Genomic DNA, 21,278 nt, shown 5'->3' on the forward strand with positions numbered 1-21,278 from the left:
TATATAGAAAATGACAGTAATAAATAAGCAGAGTAATATGAGTGACACATCTCAACAGTTCATGGTTCAGCAGGTGTGCTTTTAATTTCCATGTCTCAGCACTGTTTACACACAGTATCTTAGTTAATCAACATCAGTTCAATTCATCACTGGGAATCATTGTTTATCTTTTGTTATAATCCCACTTTGCTCGCTGTCCTCTAAACTGGATATACTCCAATAGAACAATGTCAGACAGGTAACTTTATGGCTCTTTGGACTGACCTTTAGTGGTTATCCGGCTGTTACAGAAGTAGGACACAGACTGAGTGACAACGGGTTTTATTGACAGACTTGAGGTGGTGGAATGAATCAGGTAGGTGATGATACAAGGATTCTTCGGTGTTCAGGAGGGATGGTAACTTAATATCTTTTTCCAAACAGGAGACACGGAACAGGAGTAACTGCACACCTCACCAACACAGTGGATCAGGACGAGACTCGGGCTCGCTGGAAGACACACTTGGGAGGGAACACAGCAGGTAAGTAAACAAGACACTGGAGTGTTGTGAGGTGTGAGTATTTGAGGAGTGCGGGCAGTGGCGGAGCCAGAGGGCTAGTTGGGGTGGCAATTGCCACCCCAGACGAAGTCCTTGCCACCCCTGTTGCCACCCCGCTGAAAACATTACACTGTTTGATTTTTACGAACATTTCTCAAATCTCCCAGCGGACGTGAATGCATCCTTACACAGCACGCACAAGCGTGCAGCGTGCTGTTGCTGCTACACTTTTCATTGGTTAAGCTGACACGCAGCTCTTTCGTGCTCCAAACGGCTCCAAAACATCGCGGCAGCACACACGGGACCGATGAAGATCTGCGATTTTTTAAATAAAAAACTCGATTTACGATTCGAATCGATTTTTTTTGTCTGTTACCATTGTCACTGTGTCAGATTACACGATGTTGACTCCTAAAAATTTTGTCACGTCGTGGACAAGAAACATGTCAGACTACACGTTGTTTTCCGACCAGTCATCGCGAGCTGTCTCACACACTCATTCACTCGCACATACACAAGCTCACTCATATAGCCTACACACACACACTCGCACATACACTCTCTCACATACACGCACTCTCTCTCTCACACACACACACAGACACACACACTCACTCTCGCGCGCACACACACAGTCACACACACTCGCTCGCGAACGCACTCTCACTCACTCTCCCTCCCTCACTCACTCAATCGCTTACTTTTTCGAATTACTTTTTGCTGCTCATTTATATACTCACTAAGTTTAATAAAAATACATAATACATTTATGTAATATTTAAAGGTGTTAACTGTAATCTTACAATGCAAAATGATAACTTACAAAGGATTAAATTCATCAAAATTATGTAAGTATCTGGATATTTGCCGCGGGGCGAGGGCTTCAATAACCTCTCTCTTTTTTTGACCATACATGTGTTTGCATCCCTGAATAGATGTGACTGTAGAGATGTACTGAAGTAACTTTGTGTAGACATACAATTTATTAGCACTTAACATAACATGTCTAGACGTCTTTAAGCAATTTTCCTTGTGTTGTCAAATAGGCTAGACCTCAATATACTCACATTTTGTCGTAATGTATTACTTTAGTATTTGTAGTAATGGTGTACTCATGGTAAATAATAACAAGCAAATTGTTCCAAATTTTGGTTTCTTCATGAGGTGTGTAACCAAGCTTTCCTTTGAATAGGGACAGCAGAATGAAGAGAAAAAGCGATATCACCAACTTCTTTCTAAAGAAGCAAAAGTCAGGTGCAGATCAGGGCCAAACAGATCCCAGTGTCAGCTGTTGTAGTGAACCATATGTAGGTGGTGGACAGGGAAGTCAAGAAGAGAAAGATGATGACACACAAGAACCCAGTGTATCACCAGCAGGTCAGAGCAGTGAGCAGAGGCAGTAAATTGTGTCTTAAATTCAGATTGTGTGATGATTTTTGTGCAAAGTATTATGGTATAATATCCAATGATAATTTTATAATGAATTCAAATTCAGAAGAAGACCAGAGTGAGACGGTTATTTCTACCAGTGATGAGGAAGACAGTGAGCCAGTCCTAATAGAAAAAGAAGAACAATGCACTGAACTTCCCATACCCAGCTCAAGCATCACATGTGCACCAAAAGGACCAAGTGGTAGGTAGAGTAGCCATGTACAAAAAACATTAAAGGGATACTCTACCAAAAAATTCTGTCATCATATACTCAGCCTCATGTTGTTTCAAACCTGTATGAATTTCTTTCTTCTGCTGAACAGAAAGGAAGATATTTAGAAGAATGTCAGTAATCTGACAGTTTTAGATACCATTGACTTCCATAGTCAATGGTATCTAAAACTGTCTGATTACTGACATTCTTCTAAATATCTTCCTTTCTGTTCAGCAGAAGAAAGAAATTTTGGAAAATAAACAACTTTAATTAATCTGTATACATTTTGTGTAAAATAATTTATTTTTAGTGTAATTGAACACTTTGTATATTGACCCCCCAAAATAATACCTTGCCACCCCTTTGCCACCCCTGTTTTAAAAGTCTAGCTCCGCCACTGAGTGCGGGGTGATTGCCATTGATGACGTGCAGGTGCAGGTGATTAGAATTCAGGTGAGGGAGTGCGCCGTGATTGACTGGTGATTGAGACTGGCCAATCTGTGACACCGGCTTAATTACACAGCTACTCAAAAATTACATTTAATGTTTAAATGAATCATTGGTTTGACTTGAAATTTTACACAACTATTTAAAAGTTTGAGGTCAGTAAGAGTTTTAAATATTTTTAAAGTTTGATCAAAAATACAGTAAAAATAGTTATAATGTGAAAAAGTTTTCTACTTTTTATTTTAAATATAATTTATTCCTGTAATGTCAAAGCTGAATTTTCAGCATCATTACTCCAGTTTTCAGTGTCACATGATCCTTCAGAAATTATTGTAATATGCTGATTTGCTGCTCAAGAGACATTTCTTATTACCGGTGCTGCGCTGCTTAATATTTTTGTGGAAACCATGAAACATTTTAGTCAGGATTCTGAATGAAAGGATTTTATGAATAGAAACTTCAAAAGAAAGAAAATAATTTATTTAAATTTTTGTAATGTTAGAAAATGACTTTTCTTTCACTTTTGATTAATTGAATGAATCCTTGCTAAATAAAGGTATTAATTTATTTAAAAAAAGCATCACTGTAGTACTACTGCAGTATTCTGTTTGCTATAGGCTTCATATATATATATATATACAGTGGGGGGAAAATTATTTGATCCCCTGCTGATTTTGTACGTTTGCCCACTGACATAGGAATGATATTTGAACAGTGAGAGACAGAATAACAGCAAAAAAATATGCATTTCAAAAAAGTAATAAATTGATTTGCATTTTAATGAGTCAAATAAATATTTGACACCTTCGCAAAACATGACTTAGTACTTTGTGGAAAACCCCTTGTTGGCAATCACAGAGGTCAGACGTTTCTTGTAGTTGGCCAGCAGGTTTGCACACATCTCAGGAGGGATTTTGTCCCACTCCTCTTTGCAGATCCTCTCCAAGTCATTAAGGTTTCGAGGCTGACGTTTGGCAGCTCGAACCTTCAGCTCCCTCCACAGATTTTCTATGGGATGAAGGTCTTGAGACTGGCTAGGCCACTCCAGGACCTTCATGTGCTTCTTCTTGAGCCACTACTTCGTTGAAAACGCTTAATGAAGAAACTTTGCGCATTGCGTTCATATTCTGCTGTTCTGTAGTCACGGATTTGCGGGTCTTTTCTTTTTCTTCTACAGATGACTTGCAGGACCCTGTTCGTTATTGTACTAAATTAGTTTTAATCGTTTAAGCACCACAGTGTCTCGTCTCCATTGGCAACGCAAGTGACGTCGCAGATAGCGGCGATTGCAAGTGACATTGCAATTTAGTTTCTTTTTTCTTGTCTTCACCACCTGGCTACTGTTGTAAAATGTTGAGAAATTCAAACAAAAAATTATCAATAAATAGAACAAAATAAAAAAATAAAAAAGACTGCAAGTGACGTCACCCGCGGATAACAAGTGTCTGAGCGTGCAAGTCTGCAGCTAGACCCTATTGAATAACTCACAAAAGCTAGGCTAGGATGTTATTACTTTCTGTCTTAAAGCAGTGCCAGGTTTCATTTATCTATTAAATTGTCGGTACAATCTGGTGATGATTAGTTGATAAACCTTGTTCTACACAAACATCATTAAAATTGAATTAATATTTAGATTGACTGCAAACAAGAGTAGGATTATTATGTGACCCACTCCATCATAGGAAATCGTCTTGATCCAGGAAGTCATTTGGTGTTTTATGCATTGTATGAAAGTAATTTAAATAGTGATAAAAATCTTCACAGATTTTTTATTTTATTTTTTACATGTATGCTCAATTTATTCAAGCATACATTTCTGTAATTAATAAATTAATAAATGATGGCAAAAATAATCAATGCATTTATAGTGCATATATTCAGTTATATTTACAGTTTTAGCTATATGCTCTTGTAAATTTATTTCTTGAATTTCATAATGAAACTGACATAATTTGAAAGCTGAGACTTTGTTTCATCAAAAACAACATAAGACGCAAAAGAATAAAAAATTCAATGTTTTTGCTGAACTTTTTTTCCACAAATGGCCCACTGTGACATCCGACTCATTTCGATGGAGCGTCACATACAGTATGTCCACCAAGTGTGTCCGGCTAATTTTCTGTCTGCTAAATACCTCTTGTCTTATCTAAGGATACTTTTTCTTTTTTTGCTTGTAGCTTTATTGTGCTAGTTTAGGACCAAAATGTTAGCATAGCCTATTGTTATAGCACCATTAGCCCCTGCTGGTCGATGCTTGAACTACACACTCTCTGGGCAAGTATCTTTTCTTCAATGACAGCCATTAAAAAATAGCTGGGTATTCTGACTAAATACATTTTTTTGCAAGCAACATCTCATATTATAGTTAGTATATGTTTCACTTTTTTGTTTTGTTCAGAGGGCTCTTAAAACCATTAAACAGACTTTCTGAAATAGATTTTTTTATTATAATAATTACATATTTTGCAGTGTCATCACAATGTTTTTTTCACGATGGACTGATGGATTTTTCTGGGTTTAGCATTACCATATGCATGTATGTTTAGTTCATAACAAAATAAAATTTTCTTCACTCCACAGCTTAACAGACTGAATGGGAAATGATGAAAATTGTTTCCACCCTTTGCCATCTAAAGTCTTTTCTTCTTTTCCTCATTTCCATTATGTGCCTTTTCAAATGTTTTGATTGTGTGAGACATTTTCTTTTTACAACTTCATAATAAAGAAGCGGATAGAAGACTGCTGTGTTCTCAAATGGATCGCTATCTGGTTATTAATCTGACAAAAGCATCTCCACCAAGATCAACTGAAAGCAGTGCAGCTCCTTTGCCAGTAATAACAAAGCGTGCTTTTTTAATATGCAGACCGAGAATGCTAGTGCATAAGCAGTTCGCACTCAGAAAAGTGCCAAGGCGGTTTTGAATTTTAATCAAATCTCGACTAATGCTTCTTTGCGTAAAAGAGTGCATCTGAAGTGAATGTTCTGAAACGACACACTGAGGTTCTGAGCGCTCTCACTGCATGCCAACATACAAAGCATTCATCTGCTCAAAGAGAGGCAGAGGAAACCATTGATCCGTGTTGCCTGGAGGGGTAAAGGTCTCCTTTCCTGCGGAATCCGGTAGGTCTGCCTCAAATATTCTGACAGGAGTCCCAGATGGAGGCCCCACCACTGAGATCTCCCATCCCACCACCGCAGCGCCCCTCTGAAAGGAACAAACAGTGAAGAAGGAGCTGTCAACACCCAAACTGCCTGGAGGTTCTTCACCTTCTTGCATTAGATGGTCCGGTCCACTGTAAACGCACCTGAAGCGCTGAGCTTTATCCTGTAAACTGTGTGTTGAAAGCAGAGTTCACTCAGCGACGACTGACGCCAGGATGTGAAAAAGTAAACCTTGTTCCTTTTTTCCTTTCAGCTGCCCTGCCAGGCCTGCCAAGAGAGTTGGGCGGAAACTGTCTTTCTGCTCCCTGAAGGCAGGTAGACGGCCACTGTGATGTTCAATCAAGCCTTGCACAGCTCCGCACTTTCTAACTTGAAAAGAATCAAATCCATCAAAGTCACCATAGCGTCTTTTGTTTCGCACAGCATTCGCAGGCACTGCACTGAATGTATAACAGATCTACCTGTGGTACTAGCAAAGTGCTTTTTCCATACATGCGGCGAACTCCACAATACACAATAACTTTGTCCCTGATTCAACCCTGAGTGAATGAACAGAGACTGGCAGAGAGGCCACGAGGTTCAGCGTTCCCTCGGAGCTCATTAGTTTCATTCTACACCCGATGTCCTTACAGATTGATTGATGACCTTCATCTGTAGATCACAGCATTTGGAGAGCAGCAGGACAGCTGAGATTGTGCTGCAGCACAGGGTCTATTAAGTGTGGAGTCCAGCTTCTCTCTGTCCCAGGGTTGAGAGTGTGTGACCATGGGCGATTGGCGATTTCACCCAGTGCCTGGAACATTTCTGACAGCTTTCAACAGCTTGATGGGGTGAGTCACATAAACAAAGTGGCACTTGATGTCGAAGCGTCCATTAGCTCAGAAACACGTTTAAAAAAAGAGTTCGTCCAAAAATGAAAGTTCTGTCATCATTTACTCACCCTCAACTCGCTCTAAAACTGCATGACTCAATCTTATTTCTATACAGGCATTTTGAAGTCTGCATTGATCTAAAGCTACTGAATCTTTAGAGCCACGGTAAAAAGTTATAAATATTTACCTCAGTTTTACTATGAGTAAACATTGGTCTACATTGAAAGTAACTTTTTAAAAAAAGACTTAAACTAAAGACCTAAACTAAATCGATCAAAGCGGTTACAGAATCATCAGACTCACTTACTATACTGCAAATAATCATTCTTTTTAGTCGTGTCCATAGAAATCCATCAAGTTTTTTGTCAGTAAATATACTGTGTTTTATAATTATGCAGCTATATGATGCTAAAACAAAATTTGATTATTAAATATTTAAATATAATACATATTTTATGTATGTATAGTTTTATTAGTATTTTTATTTAACATTCTTTGATTTTTTAAAAAAATATATTTTACTATTTGTTTCCAGTTAGTGCACAATTTTAGTTCTTACATGTAAACTAAAGGTGGCCTTGACTAACTGAAATAAGTTTTAGTTTTCTTAACGTTTTTATTTTATTTTTGCTTTATTTCAAGTAATACAAAATGTTTATTCATTTAGCAGATGCTTTTCCAAATTGACTTACAAATGAGTAAAACAAGCAATTCATGATAAAGAGGAGAAGTGCTTGTAAGACAACATTTCAGATGTAGAACGGAAGGATTAAGAAAAAGTGACAGCATTTATTTATTTTTCAGAAGGATGCAGTTAAGTGCTCACAGAAGAGATGAGATGAATGTCCCTTGATTCTGTGTTCTGGATAAGGTTGGTAAGATCATTCCACTGGCAAGAAACAGCTAATGAAATTGTTCTGGACAGTGATTTTGTGCCCTTGCTGTGTGACATTTATGGAATTGTAGTTAACGATAATCACCCTGTTTCTCTATTGTATCGTATATTGCTTCATCATAATATAACATATGGTGCACAAGCCATATATGTCCCTTTTCACATGCATTTACATTACTGCTCTTGTGCCTTTTTAGAAGCTTGGAATCTTTAGTCCTCATTCATTATAACTGCATGGAGAAGAGTGAAAGTGTTATAGCATTGCAGTTCTACCAGTGCCACCGCTTGAATGCTACATTGTGACACGTGCCGAGGTCCATCTTGTGTCCCGGCTGTGATGCTGCCCGCCTCAAAACAAGACACCATTATTTGTCTGATAGCTTCTGTTCTGTCATTTTGTCTGTAAATGTCACGCAGCAAGGGAGTGACGAAAAGGCTGACCGCTAAGCCAAAAAAAAATTATTCTGCTTTTTTGGGGGTCTGGCTGCCATTTCCTGAGATTTCAGCCTTCCCATCTCGTGACTGGACTGTAAATTTCTTGGATGCTGCAGGGATGTCACCTCCAGCTGTGTGCTAAAACACGGGTGGGGGGGTGGGGGTGTATAGATTCAAGGATGAAGTGTATTTTTTGACAGGTACATTTTAACCATGTGCCCAGAGCGGGACTCTGCACCTGCTCTGCACCATCTGGGCACCATCTCACGAACCCTTATAACAGTGATGCTCCCGTGGCTGTTCTCTATGACTGACATATTCATACACCATGAATGTATATGTAAATGTCCAAGGCACATGGCACTTTTTTGGTGAAGGCATCACTGAGCATTATGTTTATTGGACGTATATCCGTTCAGAGCTGGAGCATGACGTAAAGCTCCCCTGACAACATGCAAACAGAGCACAGGGGAACTGCTGTTACTCACTTGTGTGCACATTACAACTAACGCAATGCTGTGTTTAAATGAAGACGGCAGGGTCAATGGGCTGTGAAGAGATGAGTCAGAGGATTACAGCCTGCAGAGATTCTTCCCACAAGAATATTCAGGTGTCATAATAGCACAAATGTTATAATAAGAGAGTTATTAGTGGAAAACACTCATTTTATCTCAGGACATAATGATTAGATGCCTTTGCGTACCACATAAGAAGTGTTAGGGTTAGGTCATTCCAAATCTATTCGACTTTCTTTCTTGTTAAAGCTGATATTTTCCATACAGTGAAAGTGTGCTGATCAAGCACTGTCAAGCTTCAAAAATGACAAAACATCACATCACAGAGTATGTCTCCGGTGCTATATCCCATGTCTTTAAATGCCATATTATAGCTTAGTGTGATGTTTGGAACGACATGAGGGTGAGTAAGTAATTACAAAAAATTATCCCTATCCCTTTACAGCCGTGCATTATGGGGATTTAGGTTATGATGTTTACATTCATTATGGTATTCAGCAACGGTACAAAAAAACTGATTTCTTTAGTTTTTGAATATTCAATTTAATTCAATTCACTTTTTATTTTTTTGTGTAGTGTTTGTATCGTTGCAAAGCAGCTTTACATAAAATGCATGTTACTACATTACAATAAAGAGTAATCTGTTATCAGAGGTGAGTGTGTCAAAGTAATGTCCATATGAAAGAAATGTGCCAGGTTCTAAGGTTCTAAATGTACTAGTTTTAGGATAATACAAATCATGCAGTTAATTAATGACAGTATTTAAGCAGAAACGATGAACACAAATGAAAGCAATGATTACATGCTGTGATCTTGATGATTATAATATAGCAGTTTCAGCTGTTAATCGAGAGTTTGCGCCATCTGAAATGCTCACAGGGGTTGGCATCATCTAAAATCTTTTTAGAAATCTTAAAAATATATAACATTAACAATAAACAAAATAAACAGTTGTTCCATTATAGTTCATAGTTTTAATGATTTGCAGCAATATGGTTGTTGTGTTTTTAGTACTATAATTGTAAAAAGCATTTCAAATGAACACAATATAAGTTTTAGCGGGACATGTAATGCTACTGTAAATAGTTGTAAACAGTTTTGCTCGTTTTGGTTATGTTACATTGTATGTTGTTCAGTCAGTGTTTACAGCCGTGTGTTACAATGATGGCATTTTGTCTTTGTAAGGGTAACACTGCAGCAAAGCATTAGCAATTGTTTATGGAAAGGGAAATTATGATGATCTTTAATTCATCATGTGGCTTTCTGTTTTACTCCATGTCATTATGGTGGTTATTAGTATTTATGGTACAAAGCAGATTTGAGTAGTTTAAGTAGGCTGGTATATTAATGAAAAACAGGCCTACAGTTATGAAATGCAGAACAGGGACCAGAATGCTTCCTGTAATGCCTGAAGCGCTGGTACTGTATTTTTTACGGTGAATATTTGTTATTCTTTAATGCAGGGATAAATAAAGAATCCTTGGTTTGATTCTTTTTAAAGTGGAATGACAGTATTTGTTGTGCAAGACAAAGAAATGCAGCGATGATCACAACACCTTGACTTTGTGGAATGACAGCATAAAGCAACTTCCTGCACATCGTTCAGTGGTATACCGAGCCTGTGCAGAGCTGTAATGAAAGCCATGATGAATGTGACATCCAGTGAATAGGGACATTGTATAGAATCCCTCTGACAGCTCAGAAAGCCTCTAATCCACAAGCAAATTGAACTTGGAATTAAGCATCTATTTATTTGCATGATTTGATTTATTATTCTAAGACTATAAGATGAAAGATGAGATATTAATTATTAGAATAGCTGAAGATTTGACATCCAGATGGCTTGTCTCACTTTCTCAATATTTTTAATTTGAGGCCAGCGTTAAACTGCTCAAAGGACAGACTTGGCTTGCGTTTGGTTCCCCTTGTGAATTATGTGTGGCACATTCCCCATGCTTTTATTAAAATGGTTTAATTTATATTGGAGTTAGGTGATAATTTGAAAGCAGTTTGTTGTGCATTCACAATACAGATTCTTTTTGTGTCAGTTATATAAAAGCTGCTTCATATGAACAGAAATAAAAATATAAAGAGCAAAAGGAAGCATCTAAGCTGCTTCTCATAAGTATTGTAACGTATTGCAGAACTATCTCCTAATGATGAGTTGCCTGCCATTATAACTGTCCCTTGGGCTCTGCAGGAAATGGGACTCTGTACTAAAAGTGGAAGACGCTCTTTTCAAATGAAATTTTACAAGGACACTGTAACAAATCAATTATACTTCCCCATATGATGGCAAAATGTATTTCTTGAAGTTAGAAAAAGCCTACATCATCACAGATACTGATTCCTCTCCCAAGGTTTCAGCTGAAGAATCAAGTTAACTAAAACTAAAACCATAAAAAAACCTTTGTCACTTGAAAACCATATGGTTTTTTCCCCCTTTATATGTGTAGTATTGAAATGTTGTTGTATGCATTTGTCAATTTTATTTAATTTCTGTATTTTCTTAAATGGGTGTGTATAGAGTATTTACAGAGTGTTAACTTTTAGTTGTAGTTACTTTTTCTTATTTGTATGTCGCTTTGGATAAAAGCGTCTGCTAAATGACTAAAAGTAAAAGTAAAATAAAAGAAGAAAAAAAATTAATCTGACTGACCTTTAATAATTTAGTTTATATTGGAATTAGGTGACAGCAGGTTTCATTTGTTAAAACAAATACATAAATTAAAAAAGTGTTTCGTTTAAATTTTTATTTATCATTTATCATTTTAATTTATTTGAAGTTGTTGAACTTAAATTAACCTAAACTAAAATTATAATGAATAAAACCTGACAGACTTTTAATTAAATATTTCCGTTTATTTTGGGGTTAGGTGACAACAGATTTGATTCATTTAAAAGTTAATTGGTGGTTCATAAAAAAAAAAAAAAATCATTTGAAATATTTTATCATACCTTATATTGTTTTAGCTAATTGCAAAGGCAATTTTAAGTTGATGTACTAAAATAACTTGTATAAAAAATGTATAAAAAATAATAAAAAACTTAAAAATATATATAGATAATTAAAAATAAGAATGATACAAAAACTTTCAACTTTGAAGTTAAAACGAAAACAGAAAATACAAAAATAAAACATTCAAAATATGAATAACTATAAAAAACTATAATAGTATCTAAATGAGACTAAAATAACACTGGTTAGATAGAGGGTCTGTCCTGGAGCAGAAAACCTCCTACACGCTCAGTCGGACACTGTGAGGCACCACAAAATTGTTCTGAGACCTCCAGTGCTCATTTGACCACAGCTCTGCAGGGGCCCCGAGCACAGTGGATCTAATAACACTGGAGCTCGTCCATATCACAGGCACAACACCTCCGGCAGCACCCCTCGCTTCTGTTCATTATAAAAGCACAACAAAATTAAAACATCCTTCAGTCTAGTTTGCATTAAGTAATCAGTCACAAATGCTCATATCTGTGGGACAGGACTAAATGAGTCTCTCGAATAATTGCGCAATCAATGAGAAATAGCGCGGTGAATGCGGATGCCCCTGTCGCCCACTACTCACTTATTAGCGGCTTGCTCCTCTGTGTAATTATTTCATTCGCGCGCGGCCTGCGTCCCTGCGTGGGAAGTTGAAGGGAAGAATGTCATTGTGCGCTTGTGTTGGGGTAGAGACTAGAGAGCGAATTCAGATTAACTCGGCTGATTATGAGATTCACAAGATTCATCTGTAAATCATTTATTTTTGCTGCTTAATGAATAAAAGATTTAAGGACACAAATAATTAAATGGTCAGTGGTAATAACATTTATTCAATAAAGCACAATCTGTATTATGTACACAGCAGGAAAATCTCTTGATCATTTTTCATCAAGTGCTGTCAGACGAGGAGCAGCTCGCAGTAAATCATATGCAACTCATATTTATAAGTATCTACTACACCAATAACCAAAGTGCAAGCACACCAGGATCTAACTAAAAACAGCAGCCGCTTATTAGAGTATATTTTTAGCGCAAACTGGATGTGCCACGTTTTGTTTTTGTATTTCATATCACTTACTAATTTTTCATATTTTTTGTATTCTTCCGAGGAGAAAACGCTGAATCTCTTGCACCTTTGAGTTACCATTGGTCTGTTTAGAGGCTGTTTTCTGAAAGTGAAGCAACAAAAACTTCCTTTATTGTGAGTGTAGCGCCATCTGCTGTACACTTGTGACGCATAAATTAAAATGTAGCACCATCTGACCATAAGGTGGCATAATGCTCTCAAAGATGTACCTTTCATCAATATAAAGGAGCAATAATGCATTCACTACTGCTCCCTAATACCGTAAGAAACTGAATTCATATTAAAACGGTGAGTTATGAAGTTACGAGTAATTTGTTAGCCCCTTGGGTCAGCTACCTATTAATAAATTGAGCTTCATTCTTACATACTTTAAATGCCCCAAAGTCATGTTTAGTAATATATTTCGAGTTTATGGTGTTAATAGGGTTTATGTGCTTGAGCAGTTATGTCAGCTATGGTGGCAGACATTTGACGCAAATGGTGTCCACAAAGCCTTGGTATAATTTTATCCTATGGAAACTTAAAGGCTAATTAAAAGGCAGTTTCAAAGTAAATTGAAGAACATTTAGTTTTGAAAACCCATTTATAATGGTTTTAGGAAATGCAGTACAGATTTGTACAAATGCATTGTGTAGTTAGTTTAGTCTGAGATTCTCAAAAGATAGTTTTAGAGCAAATTCATTATGCATCATAGGCCACTGAGAAAAGTATCAAAGTGGATTTTTTTTTAACAATCCCTTTACTGAAGTGCTCCATTGAGAAATGTGAAGGCCCACAACACTATGGAAAGACTGCTTTTATCAAAGAGGGAATCTACTGGAAGACGTAAGGGTGAGTTCATCTAGCACAAACAGGAAGTCACACAGGAGTAGGATGTCTTACACTTGTGCACTTTTATTGGAATTGAATTAGTCAGTGTACAGGTTGGCCCCACCAAACCTCTGGCACCACCACGTTCCACACAGCTTTTACAATATGCCCAGGGGGAATGAAAACCTTTACATCTTGAAATGGTAAAGCTTCGTTTTTGGAACAAAAGGGAAAAAATAAAAAAAAAATAACCCAAGATTTTAAGGCTGAAAGTACAAAAACCCAGACATTGTTTTGTTACATAATTTACATACAATACTACAATGTTAAGTATGCTCCCAATTACTGGGCAGCCTTCATAGAGGCAAATAAGTTTCAGAACAATGCATTTAACAAACATTTGGAATGACTAAAGAAAAAAAAAAAAAAAAAAAAAAAAAAAAAAAAACCAAAAACATTGAGTCCTCAGATGCATTGTAGAACTACGGGGATGCTTATTTGCCAAAAAACATTGCCGTCACCTTCACCGTTCCAGTTTTTAGATCCTGAGTCAAGCGCCAAAAATAACAAAAGCCATGCCAATGTTGTCGTTTGAAGTTTTTCCTCTGCGCAGTTTGAGTCGGCGTGAAGTGGTAACAGTCCGTTTAGAAGCATTTGCGGTGGACGATGGATGGTCCAGACTCATCGTACTCCTGCTTGCTAATCCACATCTGCTGGAAGGTGGACAGGGAGGCCAGGATGGAACCTCCGATCCAGACAGAGTATTTACGCTCAGGTGGGGCAATGATCTGCGGAGAGATGAACGATTAGCAAGACGCAGAGGTGCCACACATGTGCAGACACTGACTGATATGAGAGGCAACGGTCAAAGTTCATAGAACAGCTCACCTTGATTTTCATTGTGCTGGGGGCCAGGGATGTGATCTCCTTCTGCATCCTATCAGCAATGCCAGGGTACATGGTGGTACCACCAGACAATACAGTGTTGGCATACAGGTCCTTACGGATGTCGACGTCACACTTCATGATGGAGTTGAAGGTAGTCTCATGGATACCGCAAGACTCCATACCTGCAAAAGGAATATGAATGATTAACCCAAGTTCTTTAGATCTCCTGCAACTCAAAACTAGAAGTACACACGGACCAGGTAATGTTTGTTAGGACACCTACCCAAGAAGGATGGCTGGAACAGGGCCTCTGGGCACCTGAACCTCTCATTGCCAATGGTGATGACCTGTCCGTCAGGCAGCTCATAGCTCTTCTCCAGGGAGGAGGAGGAAGCAGCGGTGCCCATCTCCTGCTCGAAGTCAAGAGCCACATAGCAGAGCTTCTCCTTGATGTCACGGACAATTTCCCTCTCAGCTGTGGTGGTGAAGCTGTAGCCTCTCTCGGTCAGGATCTTCATGAGGTAGTCAGTCAGGTCACGGCCAGCCAAGTCCAGACGGAGGATGGCATGGGGCAGGGCGTAACCCTCATAGATGGGCACAGTGTGGGTGACACCATCACCAGAGTCCATCACGATACCAGTGGTACGACCAGAGGCATACAGGGACAGCACAGCCTGGATGGCAACGTACATGGCGGGGGTGTTGAAGGTCTCGAACATGATCTGGAAAGAGAGGGTTTGAGAGGTTAACTTCACGCTCAAAACAGTTACAGCACACCATCCACACAACCATGCAGAGGTTAGTTGAAAATCCAGAGTAAAGAAACAAGTGCAGGAAGAATAACAGTGGGAGAAAACTGCAAAACAGGCAGGCAAAGTATAGATAACCTGCTGCTTCCAGCAAAAGAGGAGAAACTCAGGAGCTCAGAGGACACAAAGCCTGGAGGAAGTGAACGAATGAACAGGAGAATCTAAAGTGAGGTAACAGGACCGACAAGAATCTTTAAAGCACTGCTTGATAGCCAAAAAAAAAAAACAACCTGTGTCATCTTTTCCCTGTTGGCCTTGGGGTTCAGGGGGGCCTCTGTGAGCAGGACGGGGTGCTCCTCTGGGGCAACACGCAGCTCGTTGTAGAAGGTGTGATGCCAGATTTTCTCCATATCATCCCAGTTGGTGACAATACCGTGCTCGATGGGGTACTTCAGGGTCAGGATACCCCTCTTGCTCTGGGCCTCATCACCAACGTAGCTGTCCTTCTGTCCCATACCAACCATGACACCCTGAAAAACAAAAAAACATGTTAGAATTAGATAAAGTTAAGGAACTAGAAAAGAAAGAATAGTTCTCACTATAAAGCAACCTGACATTAATCCACAGTTTCTCACCTGATGTCTGGGGCGACCCACGATGGATGGGAAGACAGCACGGGGAGCATCATCTCCAGCGAATCCGGCTTTGCACATACCAGATCCGTTATCAACAACCAGTGCGGCAATTTCATCATCCATGGCTGAACTGCAAAAGAATGAGAAGCCCGGTTTAAGTGCAATGCAAGAGCGTTTCAGAGAGCACGTGACCACGTGGAGTCAACTTCCTGTTTCGTGCTGCATTCTACAGTCTGACCGCCAGTGGGTGCTAGAGCGACAATGCGCGCCTCAGATATGCCAGACAAAGGAAGTCCCTCTGCATTCTCTCATTATTACCATAAAAGGCAATGGATTGAGCCGCTATGCGGCTGCCGGCGGCGTGGCACTCAGCCAGAGTCTTAGAGTTCAATAAAAAGGAACAGATTTCGACATTCATCACGCCAGGGCCACTCCCTAAATTCTACACAAATGAAGTTTTACATCCTCTTCAATCCTCGCCTGGTGTCAGTTACACAACCGAATTTCGACGGGTGTCTGCCCAAAATTACTGCGTCACAGACATGCAGTCACTTCTGGAGCAGACTTCACACCAAAGCACGATCTTCCTCAGCCCATTCAGCTTATATTATAAAGCCTCCAATGAGATAGAAAAATTGCTTCCTCCGACACGATAACCACCATTTAAAAAAATTAACCAGAACACGTTTCGGTAAAAACTGACCAACTTGCCTTACACTTAAAGCTTTAATAGCGAGTATAGAGTAAGTTACTTGAAGGAGCTTACTCAGTCTTACCAAGAGACTAAAGGGCTGACTAAACAGACGTGTCTGATCACTGAACGGTAACGGTAAATGTAAAAGAGGTTATATTGTTTCTTCAGGTTAAGGGCGGCAGATGAGTGCTGGTTAGCCGGCTAACAGCTAAAATAGGTCACACCCTGCTGCAGCACAAAGAGCTTCCCGTGCCGGCTATCCATCAAGTGTACAACATGCCTCTCTAACAGCTTTAAACTCTACAATCATATTCACAGCCGTTAAATCGTCATTAATCAGGGCACATCTTAAGGTTTAAAGGGTTGAAGACTTATTTCACACCGGCCCATTCAAAGTCGTGCATACAACGGGCGCAGTCACTTCCACCTGACATATCCACTAACTTACATAGAGTTAAGATAACACAGCACACATTTATAACACTTACCGCATGTTAATACAGAATAACTAGCGTTTAAGCAAAGCTTGTGCTTAACATTAACTGCAAAGAGACCGGTAAATTAACCGCGCCTAATAACTCAATCTAGCTTCATTCGTACATTATAATTAAACATTTGAATTAATATTAACGAACTAATAATGTAATAAAATTCTTCAAAAGCTTATAAAACCAACTCACCTTAGGTTTGGGGGTTTGTCGAGTTAAGAGAAAGTGTTACAAGCAGATGATTATTCCGCACTAGCTGCGTGTGGAGGAGCTCAGAGTGACGCGGAGGAGCTGGGCGCGCTCTTTTATATGACGGCATGTGCCCGGCTCGAGCCATAAAAGGTAAACTTTCGCAGCTCTGCGCTCTGATTGGTCCAGCGTCACACACCCGGCTGTCGCGTGCACATTGCTACACTTGCTTCTTGCAACTTGAGAGTGAAAGAAGGGGAAGCTAGATTATATGAGGAGCCAGGCCTAGGCGATTTTGATCAAAATTGCCCTTTTTGTTTGCGGATTTTAATACGTTGCTTACAGTTAGGCGTCTTTCAAAAAGTCTGTGCAAAGGTTACAAGTGCTAGTATTGGTCAACATAGTGATGGACACCTCCTTGATCCTGTGTTGTGTTTACAATCGAACACAGCAGCAGCTCTGTAGCTAGGTCTTTTACTTCTTACTGTGTTCACAATAGTGCCTGTGGTTATCTACCAAGTACTTCTCTTTGCTAAATATTGGGGTATTTTTCATTGACATGAGGATGGCAAAGTGACATGACTGCAGAGAAGCAGCTAACTTAGCTGGTCTTGAGTTCATAAGGTAATGTTTTCAATGAAAGTGCAGTGAAACCTGGAATGAATCAGGCTTGCATTCCTGTAATTGTCAGTTGCCTACGCAAAATTCACAGGAGTAATATTTTTACGTGCTTGGGTGTGCATGTTACGTGATAAATATGATAAAAGGGAGAGATAGTAGTTGTTGAGGGCTGTAAGTGGGCCTAACCCAGGTTTATGTTAGACATGAGGTTAACCGTTAGCATTCACGTCTTCGTCTTGACCATTGAAAGGATGTAGATGTTTCAAGGCAAGGTTGGTTTCTCATTCAAAAATATATTATACACTATTGATATCCGTACAGACAAATTAACTCGCTGGAGAGATTTCTAATAATAACAAATCTTGAAAACATTGTTTCCTTTGGATAAGAAAACAGTGTAGGCGTTCATGGTCAACTTATATTTCTATAAAATATTTCTTGCATATTGCGGATGTTGCCACAGTCTGAATAATAGATAAGGCTGTGCTTGAACAGCAGTGATGTTGGGAAGCTACATGTGACTTTTTAATGTGTAACTTGGGAGCAATGCACATGGCCTTCAATGGCAGTTATAAACAAAAACAGCTGATTATGTCAAAATCTCTTGCTGATTTCAAGGATAGTGTGGTTTTGTGGCTTATATGAATGTTTTTTTTTATTGAGATAATGGTTACTGTATATAAGCCCAAAAGTAAGAAGGTCTAAAAGTATTTTATCTACATGCAGGACATATACTCATCAATATGGTCTATTCCTCCCATCCCCCAGCATTTTTTTTTTGCTTTTCGAAGAATGCCAAACGTCCACCCCCCCCTCATAAACACACAAGTTGCTGTAAGATAAGCAAATAGTAACTAGGCACCAAACTGTGATTAATGTGATGTGACATGCATCTTCCAATGCAGTCAGTATTTTTACTTTGAACAGCCATGCTTCTCTTTGTAACTTTTGTAGATTGGACTGGGGTCTTGTTACAGCAGATGTGCTTTTGTGAGTCCATAGTTCCCCTGAGGACCACCACCCTTCCCTGATAGCAGCCTGCCTTCCCCCACTTCAGCGTTCCCATTCATCTCTAAATAAGGTACTATCCTAATGATGTTCAGCTTTGCCCCATGACATAAGATGTCCAGAGCAATAAAAATGATGTTGTGGGCTATCACCATGATAATGTCATTGTACTTGAGAGTGCTGAAGTTCTTATCTTATTTCTGATACCAAAGCAACACTTGCGACAAGATAAGAAACATAATTATGAAGTTCTTCTCAAAGGACCACTTTCTGGGTGTGTGCTGTTTTTGTGAAATCTGTTGCATTTAGAGTTTTGTTGTCTGACTGATCATTTCGCTCCGTTCAGCAGTATACTATCCCAATCACTAAACTAACCTTTTCTTTTGTTCTTCCATGATTGTAAGTGTTGAACAGAAACACCTCATCTTGAAACAAGCATTGAAACGCAGCAGAAAGCCAAAATTTGCCCCCCGCAAATAGCAGAAGGACCACCGATTGATTTTAGATTCACTTATACTTTGTTGCTTGGTGTGTAAAGCCAGATACTCAAGCTAGAAAGGAAGTCGCATGCTGCCAGCTGGCCTCTTAGTCTAGAGATTGGATTATCCCCCCTCTTTATGACCCAACTGAATTCATATGGACTCGTCCATCTCCTTATGCATGTAAACAAATTAGACACTTTTCTGACTCAAGTATTATGCAGTAATGGTTGGTTTGAGATGCAGTTATGGCGGTTTTACATTCAACCAAATAATCTTCCCAAGTGGTTCTGAGCTGAACTTTTGCAGACAGAGAAATCTTTTGTATCTTCATTTATGCTGTCAAACCATATGCAACAGGATTTGATACTGACCGAGAAAAAAGCACACTGTTCCTCATTTGTGTTCCTCAGCAAAACAGTTGTGACTCTGTCCTTTCTTACATACCAAAGCTTCACTTCCTCTTTGCTGTAATAATGGGTAGAGGACCACAGGTCCCATATATGGCTGTCTGCATGTATACGGTTGACAAACATATAGCTCTGCATACCTGTTGAGGCTGGGTTTGTTGCCATTCATCATGTAGAGCAGGGATAGGTCATGCAAAAATGAAAATTCTGGTACTTTTAACTCTCATGTCGACCCAACCCTGTATAACTTTATTTTTTTTGTGGAGGATATTTTGAAGAACTGGTTTTGTCCATAAAATGAAAGTAATTAGGGTTCAAAACAGTTATTCTGTGGTCAAAAAAAGTTCTTCAAAACATTCAGACAAAAAATTCTTCAGAATGTCTTTTGTTTTCCACAGAAGAAATGAAGTCATACGGGATTTTAAATTATTGGGTGAACCGTTCATTTGGTGGTGCATGGGTTTTGTCACCTTCTTGTAATGTTTACACTGTAAAAAACAATCCATAATAGTTATTAAATAATTTTGGCTCCTGTATGTGCCAGAATAATTTAGTAAAATATACAGAAAAACTCTAAACACATTTACAGAACAAACTGTAAATTTTACAGTATAAAACTGTAATTCACAAACAAGAAATGTTGAACGTAAACCAGTAAATTCAACAACGTTTCTCCTGCTACTAAAATCTGTTTTGTAGCATTACAAAACATATACTTAACATATACTGACATCCACCATAATAATGCACGTGGTAAAAGAGAAAGCCATCTAAAAAATAAAAGTTCATCACAAGTAGCTTTTCCACAAGCTGAAGTATAAATAATATATAGAAAGTAGACCGAGTCATTCACACAAATACAAAACACTTTCATGGTAACACACATAACACTTAAATAATGTATTAAACATTACTCAAACAACAGGAGATGTAACTTAAAACCCAAATGTACATAACTGATAACAATAGCTATTGAGAAACATGGTTATTTAAGCAAAATACTCTCAAATCTAGAGTCATGCAGGGAATTCTGGGAATATCAGTTTACAGTTTTTGACTGTAAATTATACACTGATTTTTTTTCTTTTTTACTTCTAAAAATTGTATAATTAACAGTATTGTACTGTAAAATTACATGAAATGTCTGGTTAGATCTTTTAAATTTTATCTTTGTATATAGTACAGGAACTTACTGGTAACTTATTAACAGTTATTTTCTGTAGCATTTTACAATATTTTACAGTTATAATTACACTCATTTTTTACAGTGTACATGATGCACCCTCTTTTTTTCAGCGAGTTGCTTCTCACTGTAGTGATGTAAAAATCTGATCATTCTAATGTCTTGGATCTCATTCAGGAAGATAAGCAAAACTTTATTCAAGTCATTTTGTTTATTTGAGCTATTTGATTTATTACTTTTTTCCAATATCCAAATTACCTGATGTCTGTCAATATGTCTATTTGTGCAAACTTTCATCATATTCCATTTTAAAAAATCATGATAATGAAGCCAAAGACAAATCATGAGAAATGATTGATGACTACTTGACCACGTCTTCGTCCACTGTGTGCAGTAAACAGAATTAATTAGTTCACCTGAGGCATTTTGTTCATGAACAAAAGGATGTTAAGCATGGGTGATCACAAAAAAATGAACAAATCACTCTTGAGTTATATAAAAATCCATGGTTGACACACCACCCCACTTTGACTA

General features: G+C 38.4%; 1 protein-coding gene across 1 annotated transcript; it reads right to left on the minus strand.

The window, feature by feature from the left end:
* Positions 1–13,459: 13,459 nt before the first annotated feature.
* LOC306844810 (actin, cytoplasmic 1) lies at positions 13,460–17,165 on the minus strand. Its single transcript, XM_079377192.1, has 6 exons — positions 17,047–17,165; positions 15,673–15,802; positions 15,328–15,567; positions 14,572–15,010; positions 14,289–14,470; positions 13,460–14,188 (listed from the first exon to the last, which is right to left on the minus strand). Exons 2-6 carry the CDS (start codon positions 15,793–15,795, stop codon positions 14,045–14,047), a joined length of 1,128 nt encoding a protein of 375 aa, XP_079233318.1. The 5' UTR covers positions 15,796–15,802; positions 17,047–17,165; the 3' UTR covers positions 13,460–14,044.
* Positions 17,166–21,278: the final 4,113 nt, after the last annotated feature.

This window comes from Barbus barbus, assembly GCF_936440315.1.
Source record: "Barbus barbus genome assembly, chromosome: 3".
In the NCBI taxonomy this organism is placed as follows: domain Eukaryota; kingdom Metazoa; phylum Chordata; class Actinopteri; order Cypriniformes; family Cyprinidae; genus Barbus; species Barbus barbus.

Coding starts and splice junctions, on each gene's coding strand:
- LOC306844810 (XM_079377192.1), bottom strand. CDS start 15,795: ATGGATGATGAAATTGCCGCACTGGTTGTTGATAACGGATCTGGTATG. Junction 14,471..14,571: donor GTTCCAGCCATCCTTCTTGG/GTAGGTGTCCTA, acceptor TTCCTTTTGCAG/GTATGGAGTCTTGCGGTATC. Junction 14,189..14,288: donor CCAGCACAATGAAAATCAAG/GTGAGCTGTTCT, acceptor ATCTCTCCGCAG/ATCATTGCCCCACCTGAGCG.